At 66.5% G+C, this 14942-nt stretch overlaps 2 protein-coding genes across 13 annotated transcripts in view; one reads left to right on the plus strand and one right to left on the minus strand.

Moving 5' to 3' along the window:
• Positions 1–350: 350 nt before the first annotated feature.
• On the minus strand, positions 351–10960 carry RHOG (ras homolog family member G). Of its 2 annotated transcripts, none has more exons than XM_040582611.1 (2): positions 10916–10960; positions 351–1763 (listed from the first exon to the last, which is right to left on the minus strand). In XM_040582611.1, exon 2 carries the CDS (start codon positions 1722–1724, stop codon positions 1149–1151), a length of 576 nt encoding a protein of 191 aa, XP_040438545.1. In that variant the 5' UTR covers positions 1725–1763; positions 10916–10960; the 3' UTR covers positions 351–1148. The 2 variants fall into 2 exon arrangements, with proteins under 2 accessions (XP_040438545.1, XP_040438546.1); XM_040582612.1 differs by lacking the exon at positions 10916–10960 and adding an exon at positions 7582–7744.
• Positions 10961–14130: 3170 nt separating this feature from the next.
• The window catches only part of STIM1 (stromal interaction molecule 1), a 114099-nt gene continuing 113287 nt past the window's right edge, over positions 14131–14942 (plus strand). For 9 of the 11 annotated variants that reach the window (XR_005826171.1, XM_040582585.1, XM_040582586.1 and 6 more), the window contains exon 1: positions 14552–14923. Coding sequence is in view for 10 of the 11 variants with exons in the window: in XM_040582585.1 (XP_040438519.1) it covers positions 14815–14923 (109 nt within the window). In the remaining variant the exon portion in view is untranslated. Of the gene's footprint in view, positions 14184–14276; positions 14345–14551; positions 14924–14942 lie in introns of those variants that run through there. The other 2 variants (XM_040582583.1, XM_040582582.1) reach the window with 2 other exon arrangements.

Below are 14942 nucleotides of genomic sequence, written 5' to 3' on the forward strand. Positions count from 1 at the left end.
GAGAGGGCTTTGCTCCCGCAGCCCCCTATGCCCACCCCTGCAATGTCCCCATTTCCACCCAGTGCAATGTCCCCAAGCCCCCTGCAAGGGAGCTCGGTGCTGACCCTAAGCAGGCATGGGGGTGGCCAGAGGCCATGGCTGGCGATGGCAGGGGCACCCCGGGCTTCCCTGGGCAGAGACCCCCAGCAGGCAGCAGCGCTGCCGTGAGCACCCTTAGCTTGGCCCTGGTAGGGTGAGTGGTCCTGACCTAGCTCGGGACAGGGGCACCCATGTCCCCCCTGGGGTGATCGCAGGGGGTTCCTCATGCCCAGGAAAGGTGGGTGCGCGCAGGAGAGCACAGGACACTGAGAGCCTGGGCAGGTCTCTTTATTTGAGGAGAAGCAACTCGGGGAGCAGCTGGTTGCAGGTGAGTCCCGCTACCCTCCAGAGCCCCAGTGGTGGCCAGCATGGGAACACGCTCCTCTGGCAGCATTTGTCAGCAGCACCGGCTCCACTCTTGCCAGGACTGGACTTCCCCAGCGCTGGCCCCAGGGAGTTGGTGATGCTGCGCCAGGCTGAGCTTACCCCAAACACCCCCCCGGGACACCTCCTGGCGCAGCTGCCAGCACCCTGCAGTGGGATGGGGCAGTGCCAGCACCAGGGCAGCAGGATGCTCAGAGGTGGCCAAGAACCGGGGCTGGCACAGAGGGGTGAGGGCCTCCCCCCATGCACCCCACAGCTGTGCTGGTGCCAGGGGACGGGGCTGGCAGGTCCCCATGGGGTGCTCAAGGTGGAGGTGACAGGTCCCTGTGGGGTGCTCAAGGCAGGACAGGGCTTCGGCTACCCCAGGCATCCCCTTGCTCTGTGCCGGGACTGGAGAGGCATCACCAAAAGCAAACACTGACAGCCAGGGCCGGGGTGGGGGTCCCGCAGGGCTGTGGGAGCCACGCTGCCCCCAGGGTGGCCAGTTAGTGCAAACAAGGTCTGTATTATTAAAGCTGGTGGCTTCAGGCTGGCAAGCCCCAGTCCCACCATCCCTGGGGGGGACAGCGAGGCTCGGAGAGGCACCGGAGCAGGCAGGGGGAGCTGGCAGCACCGAGCAGTGTCTCGGGGCGCAGCAGGGCCAGGGCAAAGGCAGCATTGTCTCTCACTGGTCACCAGCAGCCCCATCACAAGAGGATGCAGGGCTTCTTGGGCTTGGCCGGGACAGGGTTGAGCACGGCCCTCACTGCCTCTGTGAAGACATCCTTGATGCCCTCCTGGTTGAGCGCCGAGCACTCCAGGTACTTGACGGCACGGATCTGCTTGGAGAGGCTGATGCCTTGCTGGGTGGTGATGGGTGCCTGGTTCTGCTCCTTGAGCCGCTTCATGGTCTCAGGGTTGTTTCTCAGATCCTTCTTGGTGCCAACGAGGAGGATGGGCACGCTGGGGCAGTGGTGGCACACCTCTGGGTACCACTTGTGCTTGACGTTCTCGTAGGAGGGTGGGCTGGCGATGGAGAAGCAGATGATGAAGACGTTGGTCTGGGGGTAGGAAAGCGTCCGGAGGCGGTCGTACTCCTCCTGGCCTGCCGTGTCCCACAGGTTTAAGTTAATAGTCCTGCCATCCACCGTGTTCTGGGCGCTGTAGTTGTCGAAGACGGTGGGGATATACTCCTTGGGGAAGGCGTTGGTGGTGTAGCAGATGAGCAGGCAGGTCTTCCCCACCGCCCCGTCACCCACCACCACGCACTTGATGCTCTGCATCCCTGCAGCTTGGTGACCCTCGTGTCCCCCTTCAGCAGCCTGTGGGGAGGAGAGAGGGTCAGGAGGCGTGCCAGGCTGGGGTCACCATGGCCTGCCATGGAGGGTGCAGAGGGACGGGTCACACTCGGTTCACCCTCCAGCCCGCAGCCCAGGCAAGCTTTCTAGACAAGCACATCCCCCCAGCAGCCCAGAGACACCCTGAGGGGGAACCACATCCCCTGACCCAGGGCAAATGCATGTGCCACTGCAGCTGGCCTGCATGGGGACCGCATTGTCCCCAGGATGGTGCTACCGGGACAGCCAGGCTGCTGCAGCACCCTGTGCTATGCCATGCTGTGCCATGCCTCCAGCCGGGTACAGGATGGAAGGCAGCAGGGCACGAGGCCAGGGACAGATCTGGGCTGTGGGGGTGGGTGGACTGCTGCCATGCGCCCCAGCCCTGGTGCTGCACACGCTGAGCAGCCTGGTGCTGGCACCGGTGGGGCAGAGGCTGTGCTGGTGCCATGGCTGGGTGCAAGAGCAGCTGCTGCTGTGGCCCCCGGCACTGACGTCCGCTCCGGCAGCTGTGTTTATCCTTGAGCCCAGCGCATGTTTCCCTGTTTGCTTTCCTCAGGTTCCCTCTGCAAATGCCATTAAGGGCTGCATCCTGCTCCCCTTCCTGCTGCAGGCTGGAGCTGGGTGCTGCTGAGCCCAGCCCAGCTGAGGTGCGGGGGCACTGCGCAGTGCCGGGGCAGGAGGGTGCCCACCCGTGGGGCCAGCAGCCTCTCTCCCCACCGGGAAAAGCTGCCGCCCGACAGGATGTATCACAGTGGGAGGGTTACCTTGGCTGGGGCAGCGGACACACGTGCCGCAGTGATGGGGAGGGAACGGAGGTGCCAGGGTGGGGGGGCCCAGGGAAGCCACATCTGCCCAGAGCCCTGGGTTGGCCGGGGACCCCCTTCCCCAGAGCCCCTGGGGCTGCAGGGGGGGGGGGGGCAGCATGGCTGGGGAAGGGTGAAGGGGCCGTGTCCCCCGTCCCGAGCTCCCACCGCACCGGACCCTGCCCCCTCGGATGGGGAAGTCGCTCTTCCTCTTCCCGGCCTGACACCCGGCTTCCTGCCCGTGGCGGGGCCGGGTGCGCCGTGACCCCCGCCCTGCCTGGCTCCCTGCCTGCACCGCCGCATCCCCGGGTACAGGCAGGACAAGTGGGAAGGGCCCTGGCCCGAACGCTGCCGAAGCCACCCTGCAGTGCCCTGCCTCAGTTTCCCCACTGCAAAATGCTTCCACGGCGATGGCTGGGGGCATCCCCAACTCTTCTGCCTGTGAGCCGAGCCGTTGCACCGGGGTGCGGCAGGGCCATGGCAGGCAGCCCCCCCGCAGGCAGCGCCTGCCCGCAGCAGGAAGCCGGCCGGCCGCGGCAGCGCCGGGTCTGCTCCCACAGCCTTCGGCCTCGATTTTCTCCCTGCTTTGGTAACAAACGCAGCCTGAAGGGTTTCCTCGCACCAGACGGGGGGCGGGGCGGGGCAGAGCCTGGGGGACTCAGTGACAGTACAGGCAGAGCAGGCAGTGGGACCCCCCCCCCACCAGGGTCTGTGGGGCTTGGAGCCGCCGCGGGAGGCTGGGGTGGTGGGAGAAAGGGCAGAGGGTGGGAGCAGGAGCAGGAGCAGGAGCAGGAGCAGGGTAGTGGGAGGAGGTGCACCAGGGCAGTGGGCGCAGAAGCAGGGGGAGCGGGAGCAGGGGGGGTGGGGGTGGGAGAGCAGAAGGAACCAGATGAGGGTGACGGGAGACTGAGCTCCTGCCCTGGCTGTGCAGAACGTCTCCAGGGATAGGTACCCTCCCCAGGGGCTGTAATGCCACCCTGCCGCCTCGTGCCATCACCATGCAACACCAGGGGAGGGGACACAGGGGAGCAGGCAGTGCTGGGGAGGGAACCCCTGGGGACACCCCAGTGCCTTGGCCCCCCCCGGGGGTCCTGCCTGCCTGTGGGGGCCGCCCAACTCAGACAAAGTACTAACTGCCTGTAATGCCCAACGCACCCTCATTTCTCATCCAGTGATGCCGCTGGGTCATTGCCCACCCTCAGCTGTCACCCCCAGCCCCATCATGCCCAAGACAGCCCTGTGCCAATGCCCAGCCCTGGCCACCCTGCTTGCCCCCCACCGCTGGGGACCAGTGAGACTGGTGGGACCACACTGATGCAGTGGGGCCAGGGGATGTGGCACCCCATAGCCCCCGTGCCCCTTCTGTCCTGCAGCCACCCTGTCCCTTTGCCCAGGGTCCCTGGGGCTGAGGGGGTACCCCGGGGCAGAGCCTGGAGCAGGCTGCGCCCCCATTGTGCCATGGCAGGGACCTGGCTGAGCTGGTTGGGACTCTGTTGGGACTGATCTGACCCCATTTGGACCTATCTGACCTAGTTGGGACCTATTTGACCTGGTTTCAACCTTTTTCTCCCCTGTCATCTGTGAGGCTCAGGGGGCACGGGCACCCCACTTGCCCTGCTCTCCCTCAGCCCCTCCGGGGCAGCTGGCAGCACTGCAGCAGATTATTTTTTTCCTTTTCTGATAAGATCAGGTTGAAGAAGAGACGGCAAAAATAAGAGTTTTCCTGGAAAACCATTTTGGTTCGTATTTTAGATTTAAATTCCCTTCTTTTCCTAAGCCAAAGGCCGGCAGGCATGTGGTTGCCAGGAGCTGGAGCCAGCCACTCCCCAGCCGAAATAAACCCAAACCAGGCTTTGCTTTGTGGAAAAAAACCAACTAGCCAACCAAAGAGAAACAAAAAAAAAGCCAACCCAAAAGGTTATTTCTAAATTCCAGCCTTTGGTTTCCTTTGCAAAACTGTATATTCCCCTCCAGGAGCGGGAGGTGCGCCGAGCAGCACCGCGCTCAGCTAGACACAGGGAGCGTGCGGTGGGTTTAAAACCACCCAAACGGTGGGATGCAGGAGCTGTGACCAGTGGGTGCAGCATCCCCGCTGCAGGGACATCACTGAGGCGCGACCCGGCTTGGGGGTACGAGGGCATGTGGGATGCAATAGATGGGGAAGGCAGGGAGGTGGAGGGGCCCCGGGGGGATGAGGGGCGACACCCCAGAGCAGGAGCCAGCCTGAGGCATCACAGCACCTGAGGGTGCCCCATAAGCCCCCAACAAGGCACACAGCCCCCTGGCACTCCCAGGCTCCTGCTGTCCCCATGGTCCACAGGCACCCCAAGGTCACTGGTGTCCCCACGGGCACACCATGGTCCTCATAGCTATTTGCAATCTGCGCAGCCACTCTGCAGCACGTGGGGGGCTCAACAGAGGGTCCCTGCTGCCCCCCAGGCGGAGGTCCCCTGGCTGCCAGGACTGGCTGGCTGTGGCGTGACACCAGGGGATCCCCTCAGGCTGGGACAGTGGGTTCTGAGTGCCAGCCAGGGTCACCCAGTCAGCTGGGTGGGAGTGAGAGGGGTCCCACAGCAGCCCCAGACCCCAGGTCAGTGGAGTGTGGGGGCAGTCTGCTGCCCCAAGAAGCCACCAGGGCACCCCAGGGAGTACTGGGGTCCTGGGGATGCCCCATCGGTGGAGCAGCCAGGGGGGATGTGACCAGAGCCCATCACTGTCTACTAATACCCAGGGGAAGAATGTGGGTGGGAAGAACCACCAGAGCCGAAGGACAATGTTGGCAGCAGAACAGACCGGCAGGGACCGGCCCTGGCGGGGGACCCGGGGAAGCCGCCACAGCCAGAAGTGGGGTGCAAGGAGTGGCTCTCCCAGGGCACAGGGGCAAAGTGGTGCCTCTCCTGACTGCAGCTCCCCATCCCTCAGGGAGCAGGGAGGGCCCTGACCAGCCACGGCCCTGCGACAGCCCCACAGTGGGACATGGCACGTGCTGGTCACGCCGAGCTCAAACCCCACACCCACAAACCGGCCGTGGGGCCACTGGCACCCCGGGATGAGCTGGCACCCAGCTGGCACCCATCCCCATCCTGAGGAAGGCGCAGGCTGAGTCAGCAGGGCTGCTAAGGGGACGGCGTGCAAGTGGAAATGCTCGTGCTCATGAGAGCATCGCTGCTACAGGGAAACAGAGGAAAGGAGGAGGAAGCAGCAGGCGGTGGGCAGCGGACCACTTCTCTGTGACTCAGGGCCCCTGGGGCTGTGAAACCCCAGCGTGGCCCAAGGTTTGCCACCGGCAAGCAGCAAACGTGGGCGCACATGCAGCCTGTGGAGGGGCCGTGGTGGGAGCCGGGTGCTCGCGCAGGACCCTTTTTGCTCTCACCGTCACTGGTACCGTGGGCACTGCTGACCCTGGGTGTGGGGCCGGGGCCAGTGGCACAGCAAGGTATGGCTGTGTGCCTGCATGCCCAGGGCTAACTGCTCACTGGGGAGGGGGGCTAGTGCAGATAAGAGCCCCTGCAGCAGCCAAAGCCCTGAGCCCCGCTTTGGGTGCCAGGGAGGAGGACAAGGGTGGCAGGAGGGCTTCAGCTCTGGACCCCTCAGAGCTGCCCCTTCGCCACATGGATGCTTCTAGCCCCAGCCCCTGGGGCTCTGCCCCCCAGTCACTCTCCCAACCCGCCCCTGCAGCCCCAGCCAAAGCCCCAGCCCTCCCTCACCTGCCTGGGGGGGAATGAGGGGTGTCGCAGGGGCCACTTTTGTCCCTAACCCGCAGCCACATGGGCCCCAGCCCCCCACCATAAGGTGACAGGAGGGGAGGCGGGAGCCATGCCAAATGGCAGCCAGGACCCCCCAGCCAGGATAGGGCTGGGGCAGCACTGGGCAGAGACTGGAGGTCACCCATGGTCCTCGTAGCATCCCGACACCAGGCCACTCGAGGGTCCTGCAGCCCATGGACCCTGGGCAGCCCAGCCACTGCCTGAGGACACTGGGTGGGTGCAACCCCCGGCCCTGGTGTGCTGCCTGCCTCGCCTGCTGCCAGCACCACTGCCTGCACAAGGCCAGCTCTGTTCTCCTGGGAAGTCCATAGCCAACAGCACCTTTAACCCCTTCTGGCCCTCCTAGAGATGCTGGGTGGCCTTGTGGGGCTGGGGGGCACAGCTGGTATGGGGCACAGCCTGTGTGTGGCACCGGAGGCACCTGCCCCTTCCCAGCCCTGCACCCTGGCCCCATAGGAGGGGAACCAGAGGAGGAAGAGGAAGAGTCAAAGCACTGGGGGTCTGCATGATGCCCAGCCCCAGGGCCCAGCACCCCCCACCCCAGCAGGACCCCAGCCACCCTCCGCACTGCTGGGGTGTTCGCCCAGGATTTGGGGTGCTGGAGGGAGGGCACGGGTGGGTGAGCAAGGCTGTGGGTGATGCACCCACAACCTCCCCACCCCTCCATTGCCACCAGCCGGGGACGGGAAAAACGACTCATCTCTTCTTCAGCAGAAAAGGGAAGCAAAACCCGCTCACCATCACTCGCAGCCAGGGCATACCCCTGCTGGGTTTTTCCACCAGGGGAGCGGAGCAGCCACCCCCACGGGCCCCTCTCCTGCTGCTGGCCTGGCCAGCCCCAGCCTGGTGGCACCCAAACCTGACCCCACCAAACTGAAGCGTGCTGCACAGCCTGCGCCCTACACCCTGCACCACAAACCACTGACGGTGCGCTGTGCATCACACGCCACACGCTGTGCAGCCCAGACTGCACCCCATACCATGCACCGAACCTTGTGCACCCCACACCGCGCACCAGGGAACGGAGCCTGCAGCCAGCATGTCACCGCCCATGCTCGTGGCCAGGCAGCAGGTCCATCACGGACTTGCCCGGGCCAACGCGGGGCTGCGGATCAGCAGCCACGGTCAACCCTGCTCTGCAGAGGGAGCAGCACAGCGCAGCCGCCCCCCACCCAGCGCTGTCACTGGTTCAGCAGGCAGAAAGAGGAAACTAATAAAATCTATAAATACCAAGTGGGGACACCGTGGAGCAAAGCGTGCCGGCCCAGCACCGCAGCAGGAGCAGGGTGGGGGTGGTTTCTGCCACAGCCACCGTGGGAACCCAGTGCTGGTGTGGCCGAGATGGGGTCCCCACTCTGTGGGATGTGCCCCAAGGTGCACTGCCACCGGTAACCCCAGTTCTGTCCCACGGTCCTGTCATCGTAGCTAAAATAACTTCCATGCTGAGTCGAAGGGTTTTGATTTCCCTCATTTTCCAGCTGCAGGCTCGTCGTGACTAATTTCCTCATTTTATTTCCCTCCCGGGCTGGAGAGCTCCAACACTGGGTCCCAGTCTGCCTCTCAGCACAGCCACAGCTGCTCCCTACCCTTGGCCTCCTGCTCAAGGCACTGCCAAAGCCAGCAGCACTGGGGGCCCGGAGTCGGCTCCAGACTCCCCTGTGGTGCACAAGCAGCCCCTGAACCAGGGCCAGCCCTGGCCAGCAAACCCCCTCCCCCACCCAGCAGTGGGCTGAGGCCAGCATTGGCCAGGGCTGCTCTCGGTCAGATACAGTTGCCTGCATTGGGTGGATCCTGGGACTGATGGAGATGGAGGGATGGGGTCAGCCAGGCAAGGCCACATTCCATGGCCTCGGGGTGAGAAAACAGCCTGGCACTGCTCACACCTAGGGCGAAGGTGCAGGCAAGGCAGTGTGTTGAGCATGCCAGCACCAGGCCACTTCGGCACCTCCCGATGCTACGGTCACGCCAAAGCCCCAGGCACGGGATACCCAGCCCCTGCTCCCAGCCCATGCAGGGCACACACCACACCTACACCCGCTGGTCAGCATCACTGCTGCCATGAGGTGTGCCAGCCTTGGGCGTCTACCAGCATCACCAGAAACATACCTGCACCCACGGATGTTCCAGCTACCTGCGCCCTGTGGTCCCAGCACCAACCCCGCTGCCCACTCCAGCCAAAACACCCACGACAGCTCAGCCCAGGTGGTGGGGGCTGAACAATGTCCCCACATGCCACCACTGGCACTTCGGAAGCTTCTCCTTCCACCAAGAAAAGAGAAGCGAGCCCAGCAGGAGCCCAGACCATGTGCCCACCCTCAGAGCCATGGCCACACTGTGCCACTCCCAGGGGGGGCATTCTCCCCCAGGCACTCAGGGACCCACGGGTGCCCCCATTCTGCAGCAAGCTGGCAGCGGGACGGCACTGAGAGGTGGCACAAGCAGAATCAGGAACTGGTGTTCGACCAACAGCACAGTGCAGCCTTCTGTTGCCCCCCAGCACATCCCTCCATGGCCCCACACTGGGAGGAGAGGACAGGGCTCCCCAGAGCCTCTCCCCAAGCTCTGGCAAGTTTCACAAAAGGGGAGTTGCAGGGCCACAGCATAGACTCACCATCCACCCAGCCGGGGGGCCTGGGGTGGCCCCACAAGAACCACCCACCACAGCCAGACACCCACCCTAGGGACAGCCCTGTCACACAGTCAAGCCGACCGCGCTGTGCTGTGCCACCCCCACACCTCCCAACACGCCACAGCATGTGAAAGCACAGTGGTGTGAGCACTGCAGTGTGCACTGCGGCGTGCAGTGGGCTCAACAGTGGCAGGGATGCAGTGTGCATTACAGTGCCTGTGCTGCATCTGCTGAACGCCTGTTGCAGCACGTCTGTTGCAGCATGTTGCACTCTGTTGCGGTGTCAGCAAGTGACACACGTGTTGCAGTGTGTGCAGTGTTGCAATGAGCACTGCAGCATGTAACGTGCAGCATATGCAGTTAACGGCTATGTTGCAAGGTGTGTGCAGTGCGGTGCTGTTCATGGGTGTTGCAGTGGGTGCAGTGTGTGTGTGACTGCAATGATGTGTGGTGCAGCATGTGTACAGTGCCCCATGGCGTGAGGTGTTGTCCCTCTCAGTGGGTGCAGTGTGCGGTGCAGAACCCTGCAGTGCATGCACTGGGTGTTGCAGTGGAGTGCTCAGTGTGCAGCAGGTGCAGGGAGCAGTGCAGTGGGCACAGCGTGCAGGGCAGCGCCGTGCAGGGGGCAGAGGATGCAGTGCAGCAGGCGCAGAGTGCAGTGCAGGGGGCACAGGGGGCAGAGGATGCAGTGCAGGGCAGGGGGCAGAGGATGCAGTGCAGGGGGCACAGGGGGCAGAGGATGCAGTGCAGGGCAGGGGGCAGAGGATGCAGTGCAGGGGGCACAGGGGGCAGAGGATGCAGTGCAGGGCAGGGGGCAGAGGATGCAGTGCAGGGGGCACAGGGCAGAGGATGCAGTGCAGGGGGCACAGGGGGCAGAGGATGCAGTGCAGGGCAGGGGGCAGAGGACGCAGTGCAGGGCAGGGGGCAGAGGACGCAGTGCAGGGCAGGGGGCAGAGGATGCAGTGCAGGGGGCACAGGGCAGAGGATGCAGTGCAGGGGGCACAGGGGGCAGAGGATGCAGTGCAGGGCAGGGGGCAGAGGATGCAGTGCAGGGCAGGGGGCAGAGGATGCAGTGCAGGGGGCACAGGGCAGAGGATGCAGTGCAGGGCAGGAGGCAGAGGATGCAGTGCAGGGCGCAGGGCAGAGAATGCAGTGCAGGGCAGGAGGCAGAGGACGCAGTGCAGGGCGCAGGGCAGAGGATGCAGTGCAGGGCAGGAGGCAGAGGACGCAGTGCAGGGCGCAGGGCAGAGGATGCAGTGCAGGGCGCAGGGCAGAGGACGCAGTGCAGGGCAGGGGGCAGAGGATGCAGTGCAGGGCAGGGGGCAGAGGACGCAGTGCAGGGCAGGGGGCAGAGGATGCAGTGCAGGGCAGGGGGCAGAGGACGCAGTGCAGGGCAGGGGGCAGAGGATGCAGTGCAGGGGCAGGGCAGTGCCCTCTGGCGTGCAGCGCAGCCCGTGCAGCGCCCGGCACGGCGGGCAGTGCCCTTGCGTGCAGTGAGCGGTGCAGCGTGTGCAGTGCGGGCAGCGTGACCGCTGCACGGCGCGGGGTGCGTGGCAGGGGGGTGCAGCGGCGGTGAGTGCAGCGGCTGCGGTGGATGATGCGGGTGCGGTGGCGGGGGGTGCAGGGGGTGCAGCGGCCCCGCCGAGGGACCGGGCCGAGCCGGTTCTGGCCCCCGCCGTGTCCCGCCAGCTGCCGGTCCCGCTCCCGGGCTCCGGGCCAGCGCCCCCGGTACTGCGCTGTCCCTGAGCCCCGTTAGCCCCCGGCCCGCCCCGGGCGGCTCCCGGTGTCCCCGTCCTGGCCCCGGCGGGCAACTCCTCCCGCCGCCCCGCCCCGGGCCCGGGACCCGCCGAGACCCCCGGCAGCGGGTCCCCCGTCCCTTTCCGGCAGCCCCCCGCCCAGCGGCGGGACCCGGCCCCCCCCCGGCCCCGCACTCACCCCGGGGCATGGCGCGGCGGCGGGCGCGGGGCCGGAGCGGCGGCGGCGGCGGCGGCAGCAGGAGGAGGAGGAGGAGGAGGAGGAGGAGGAGGAGGAGTAAGTCAGCGGCCGCCTCCCGCCGCCCCGGGCGGTCCCGCGGAGAAACTTCCCTGGGCCGCACCCGGTCCCGCCCGCCCCGCCGCTTCCTTCCTCGGGCTGCCCGGGGCCCGGGGCCTTCCCGTGGGACGTGCCCTGGCTGAGGGGTCCCGGGGCAGCGCAGCCCCCAGCACCCCCTGGCATCACCCCGCGACCCGGCCTGGCGCCTCGCTACACCCCGGCCCCCCATCCCATCCCGGGCTGCAGGACCTGCCCCCATCCCCATTCCAGCCTGCAGAAACCCCCATTCCATCCCAATCCCATCCCAGGCTGTGGGACTCTGCATCCCCAACACAGACTGCAGGGCTCCCCCTTCCCCATCCCAGGCTGCAGGACCCCCATCCCATCCCATCCCATCCCATCCCATCCCATCCCATCCCATCCCATCCCATCCCATCCCATCCCATCCCATCCCATCCCATCCCATCCCATCCCATCCCATCCCATCCCATCCCATCCCATCCCATCCCACCCCATCCCATCCCATCCCATCCCATCCCATCCCATCCCACCCCATCCCATCCCATCCCATCCCAGGCTGTGGGATCCCCCAACCCATCCCATGCCCATCCCGGGCTGTAGGACCCCCCATCCCATCCCATCCCATCCCATCCAGTCCCGTCCTGTCCATCCCATCCCATCCCATCCCATCCCATCCCATCCCATCCCATCCCATCCCATCCCATCCCATCCCCATCCCATCCCCATCCTGGGCTGCAGGATCCCCCAACCCATCCCATCCCGATCCCGAGCTGCAGGACCCCCCATTCCATCCCAATCCCATCCCAGGCTGTGGGACCCCTCCTTCCCCATCCCAGGTTGCAGGACCCTCTATTCCATCCCATCCCATCCCATCCCATCCCATCCCATCCCATCCCATCCCATCCCATCCCATCCCATCCCATCCCCATCCCATCCCATCCCCATCCTGGCCTGCGGGACCCCCTATCCCCATCCCATCCCAATCACATCCCCATCCCGGGCTGCAGGGCCTCCCCTCCCCCATCCCAGGCTGAAGGACCCCCATCCCCATTCCCATCCCACACTGTGGGACCCCCCAATCCCCATCCCAGCTGTGGGGCTGGGGGACTTGGAGGCCGCAGCAGGTCTGGGGCAGGACCCTCAGCTGGGGTTTGCCCACCCCCCACCCCCCACCCCCCAGTGCCCTGGCCCCGGGCCGCGCTGCAGCAGGCGGGGGTCTGGCTCCCAGGGCTGGAGCTGTGCCTGTCCCCCCAGGACCAGGCTGGGGACAGGGCTCGGCTAGGGGACAGGGATGAGGACAGGGACAGGCTGGGGTAGCCCACTGCCAGCCCCGGGGCCCAGGAGCTCTGGGACACCTCAAGGCAGAGGCAGGGGTGCATGGGGGGCTGAGGTGGGGAGCCCACACCGGCCATCGAGGCTGCCTAGGGACATGGGAGGGATGGCGGCCCCTGCCCTCGGGTCTGGGTGGGGAAAGATGTGACCGGGTGAGGGGAGGGGGGGGACCTGCTGCCCCAGAGGGTGAATGGCAGGGTGCCAGGGCTGCTGCAGGGGCAGAGCCCCCCTTAGGGCAGCCTGCTCCTGCTGGGTCAGGGCCAGAGGAGACCCAGGTGCTGTAAGGGTCCCCGCAAGGGCCAGGTCCCCCCGCAGCACCCAAGGCAGCACCCGCAGCCCATGAGGGGCCTGGGTGCCCAGCCTGGGGCTGGGAGGGGTCTCACGGGGGAGACATGGCTGCCCAGGGATGGAGGTGAGGCTGTTCTTTGAGGGGCAAGTGTACCTGTCACCGTGCTCATCCCAGGGTGTGTCACAGCCCCAGGGGCTCCTGAGGGACCCCCTGCCCACACCTGGGATCTTTTTCCATGCCAGCACAGAGAAACAGGGCTGGGACCTGCCTGGGACCCCCCTGCCTGGCACTGCCCACTCACCTCCGTGGCCAGGCCTGTGTTCCATCCCCAGCACCCACCGGTGCTGCGGCTCCCCTTGCAGCACCAGCCCTGCATACTGGTCCCCCCCTGCTGCATCCCAGTCTCCCTGCCCTGCATCCTGCATCCTGGTCCCCCTGTCCTGCATCCTGCATCCCATCCCCGTGTCCTGCATCCCAGTCCCCACACCCTGCATGCTGCATCCTAGTCCCTCTGTCATGCATCCTGCATGCCAGTCCCCTTGTCCTGCATCCCGGTGCTCTCATCACTCATCCCGGGGTGGTGGCGCTGGACACTGCCCGGCTGGCAGGTGCCTGATCCAGGGCCAGGGCTGACACCCCTCGGGGCAGTGGGGCAGGAGCAGGATGGGATTTTGCTTCCAGGGTGGTGGCTGCAGAGCTGTTTTGGGGCCAGATCCAATCTCTGCAGGGAGCTTCACTTCTAGGTCTGGTGCCAAGGGAAAAGGACATGTGAAACCTCAGCCCGCGACCTTCCAGTCCCCCACCACAGGCTGGGGACTCTGAGCGCTGGTGGCTGTGGGCCCCAGTGGCACTGATGGCAGTGGTCCAGCGCCAGTGAGCGGCAATGCCGCCAGGAGCAAGTGGCCCCAGCGGGGTGTTGCAGTTCTCAAGGGCTCTCAGTGTGGAATCCCGGGCCCGGCCGCGAGTGACTACGCTCAGGCATCAAAATGCTCTGTCCTGATAGGCTGGGGTGCTCCGATGTGTCAGGGTGCTCCAGCAACCTGGGATGCTCTGGTGAGCTGGGTTCTTCGATGAGGTGGGGTGTTCCAGTGGGCCAGGGTGTTCCGACGACCTGGGGTGCTCTGATGTGTCGGGGTGCTCCAGCAAGACGGGATGCTCTGACGAGCCAGGATGCTCTGACATCTGGGATGCTCTGACGAGCCTTCCCCGGGGCTGGAGGCAGGCTGCAGCCAGTAAGGTCACCCATACAGGCATTACTCGCAGCTGTCCCTGCTTAGCTTCCTCGCCGCGCCACGGGCCCTCGCCCAGCCTGGGCGTTCCCCGCTGCGCCCGCCAGAGGCCGCTGCGGCTCAGCGGCGGGCGCGCGGAGTCCGGAGGAGGTGGGGAGGGAGGGGGAGGAAGCGGGGGGCGTGGCTACCTGCCCGCCCCTGATTGGTCTTGCAGCGGGGCGGCCCCGCCCCGCGGAGGGCCTCCCACGGCGGCGGTTAGCTCCGCCCCCTGTCACCGTGCGTGCGGCGGCGGCAGGGCCCGGTGCGCAGCGGGGCGCGCGGAGCCTGGGAGAGACCACCGCTGGGGGGCGGGGGGGGGGGGGGGAGCGGGGCTGGCCCAAGAGAGATCGCGGCGGAGGGGGGTGTCCCGGCAGAGGCCGCAGCTGAGGGAGGAAGGAGCGGACCGGGGGAGGTTGAGGGAAGGTAGGCTTAGCCCGGGAGAGCCCGCTGCTGGACACACGCACACACACACACACACACACAGGGCTCTCCCGGGAGAGCCCACTGCTGAGGAGCGGGCGTAGGGTTGTCCCGGGAGAGCCCACTGCTGCGCGGGGGGGTGGGCTCTCCCTTGAGAGACTACTGCGGGGGGGGGAGGGGGTGCTGCTGTTTCCGGGGGCGGGCGGGGGCTGGTGCAGTCGCCGGTGCCGGTGCCAGCTGCCCGTCCCGGGGCAGCGGGAAGCCGCGCTTAGGCGGGAACACCGAAGAATAACCCGCAGTCCCTCCCGCAGCTGGTGACGGCCGCAGCCCCGGAGCGCGCAGCCCGCTCCCGCCTAGGCGGTGGGGTCCGGCGGGGCTGAGGTGAAGCGGGCGGGCCCGGCAGCGGCGGCGGCGGGGGCCGATGCCGAGGAGGAGCTGACAGCGGCGGGGGAAGCGGCGAGGCAGACGCGGAAATGGATTTACGATCGGGAGTGGCCGTGTGGGTGCTGTGCGGCTTCCTCCTGCAGCAGGGCCGGGGGGAGCGGCCCCCCGGCTCCCACCTGGACGAGACCGCCATCGCAGGTGAGACCAGCCGGTGGGG

The sequence above is a fragment of the Falco naumanni genome, chromosome 2 (assembly GCF_017639655.2).
Source record: "Falco naumanni isolate bFalNau1 chromosome 2, bFalNau1.pat, whole genome shotgun sequence".
Taxonomy (NCBI): domain Eukaryota; kingdom Metazoa; phylum Chordata; class Aves; order Falconiformes; family Falconidae; genus Falco; species Falco naumanni.

What these genes read in the sequence shown, in the direction of transcription:
- RHOG (XM_040582611.1), bottom strand. Translation starts at nt 1,724, where the DNA reads ATGCAGAGCATCAAGTGCGTGGTGGTGGGTGACGGGGCGGTGGGGAAG.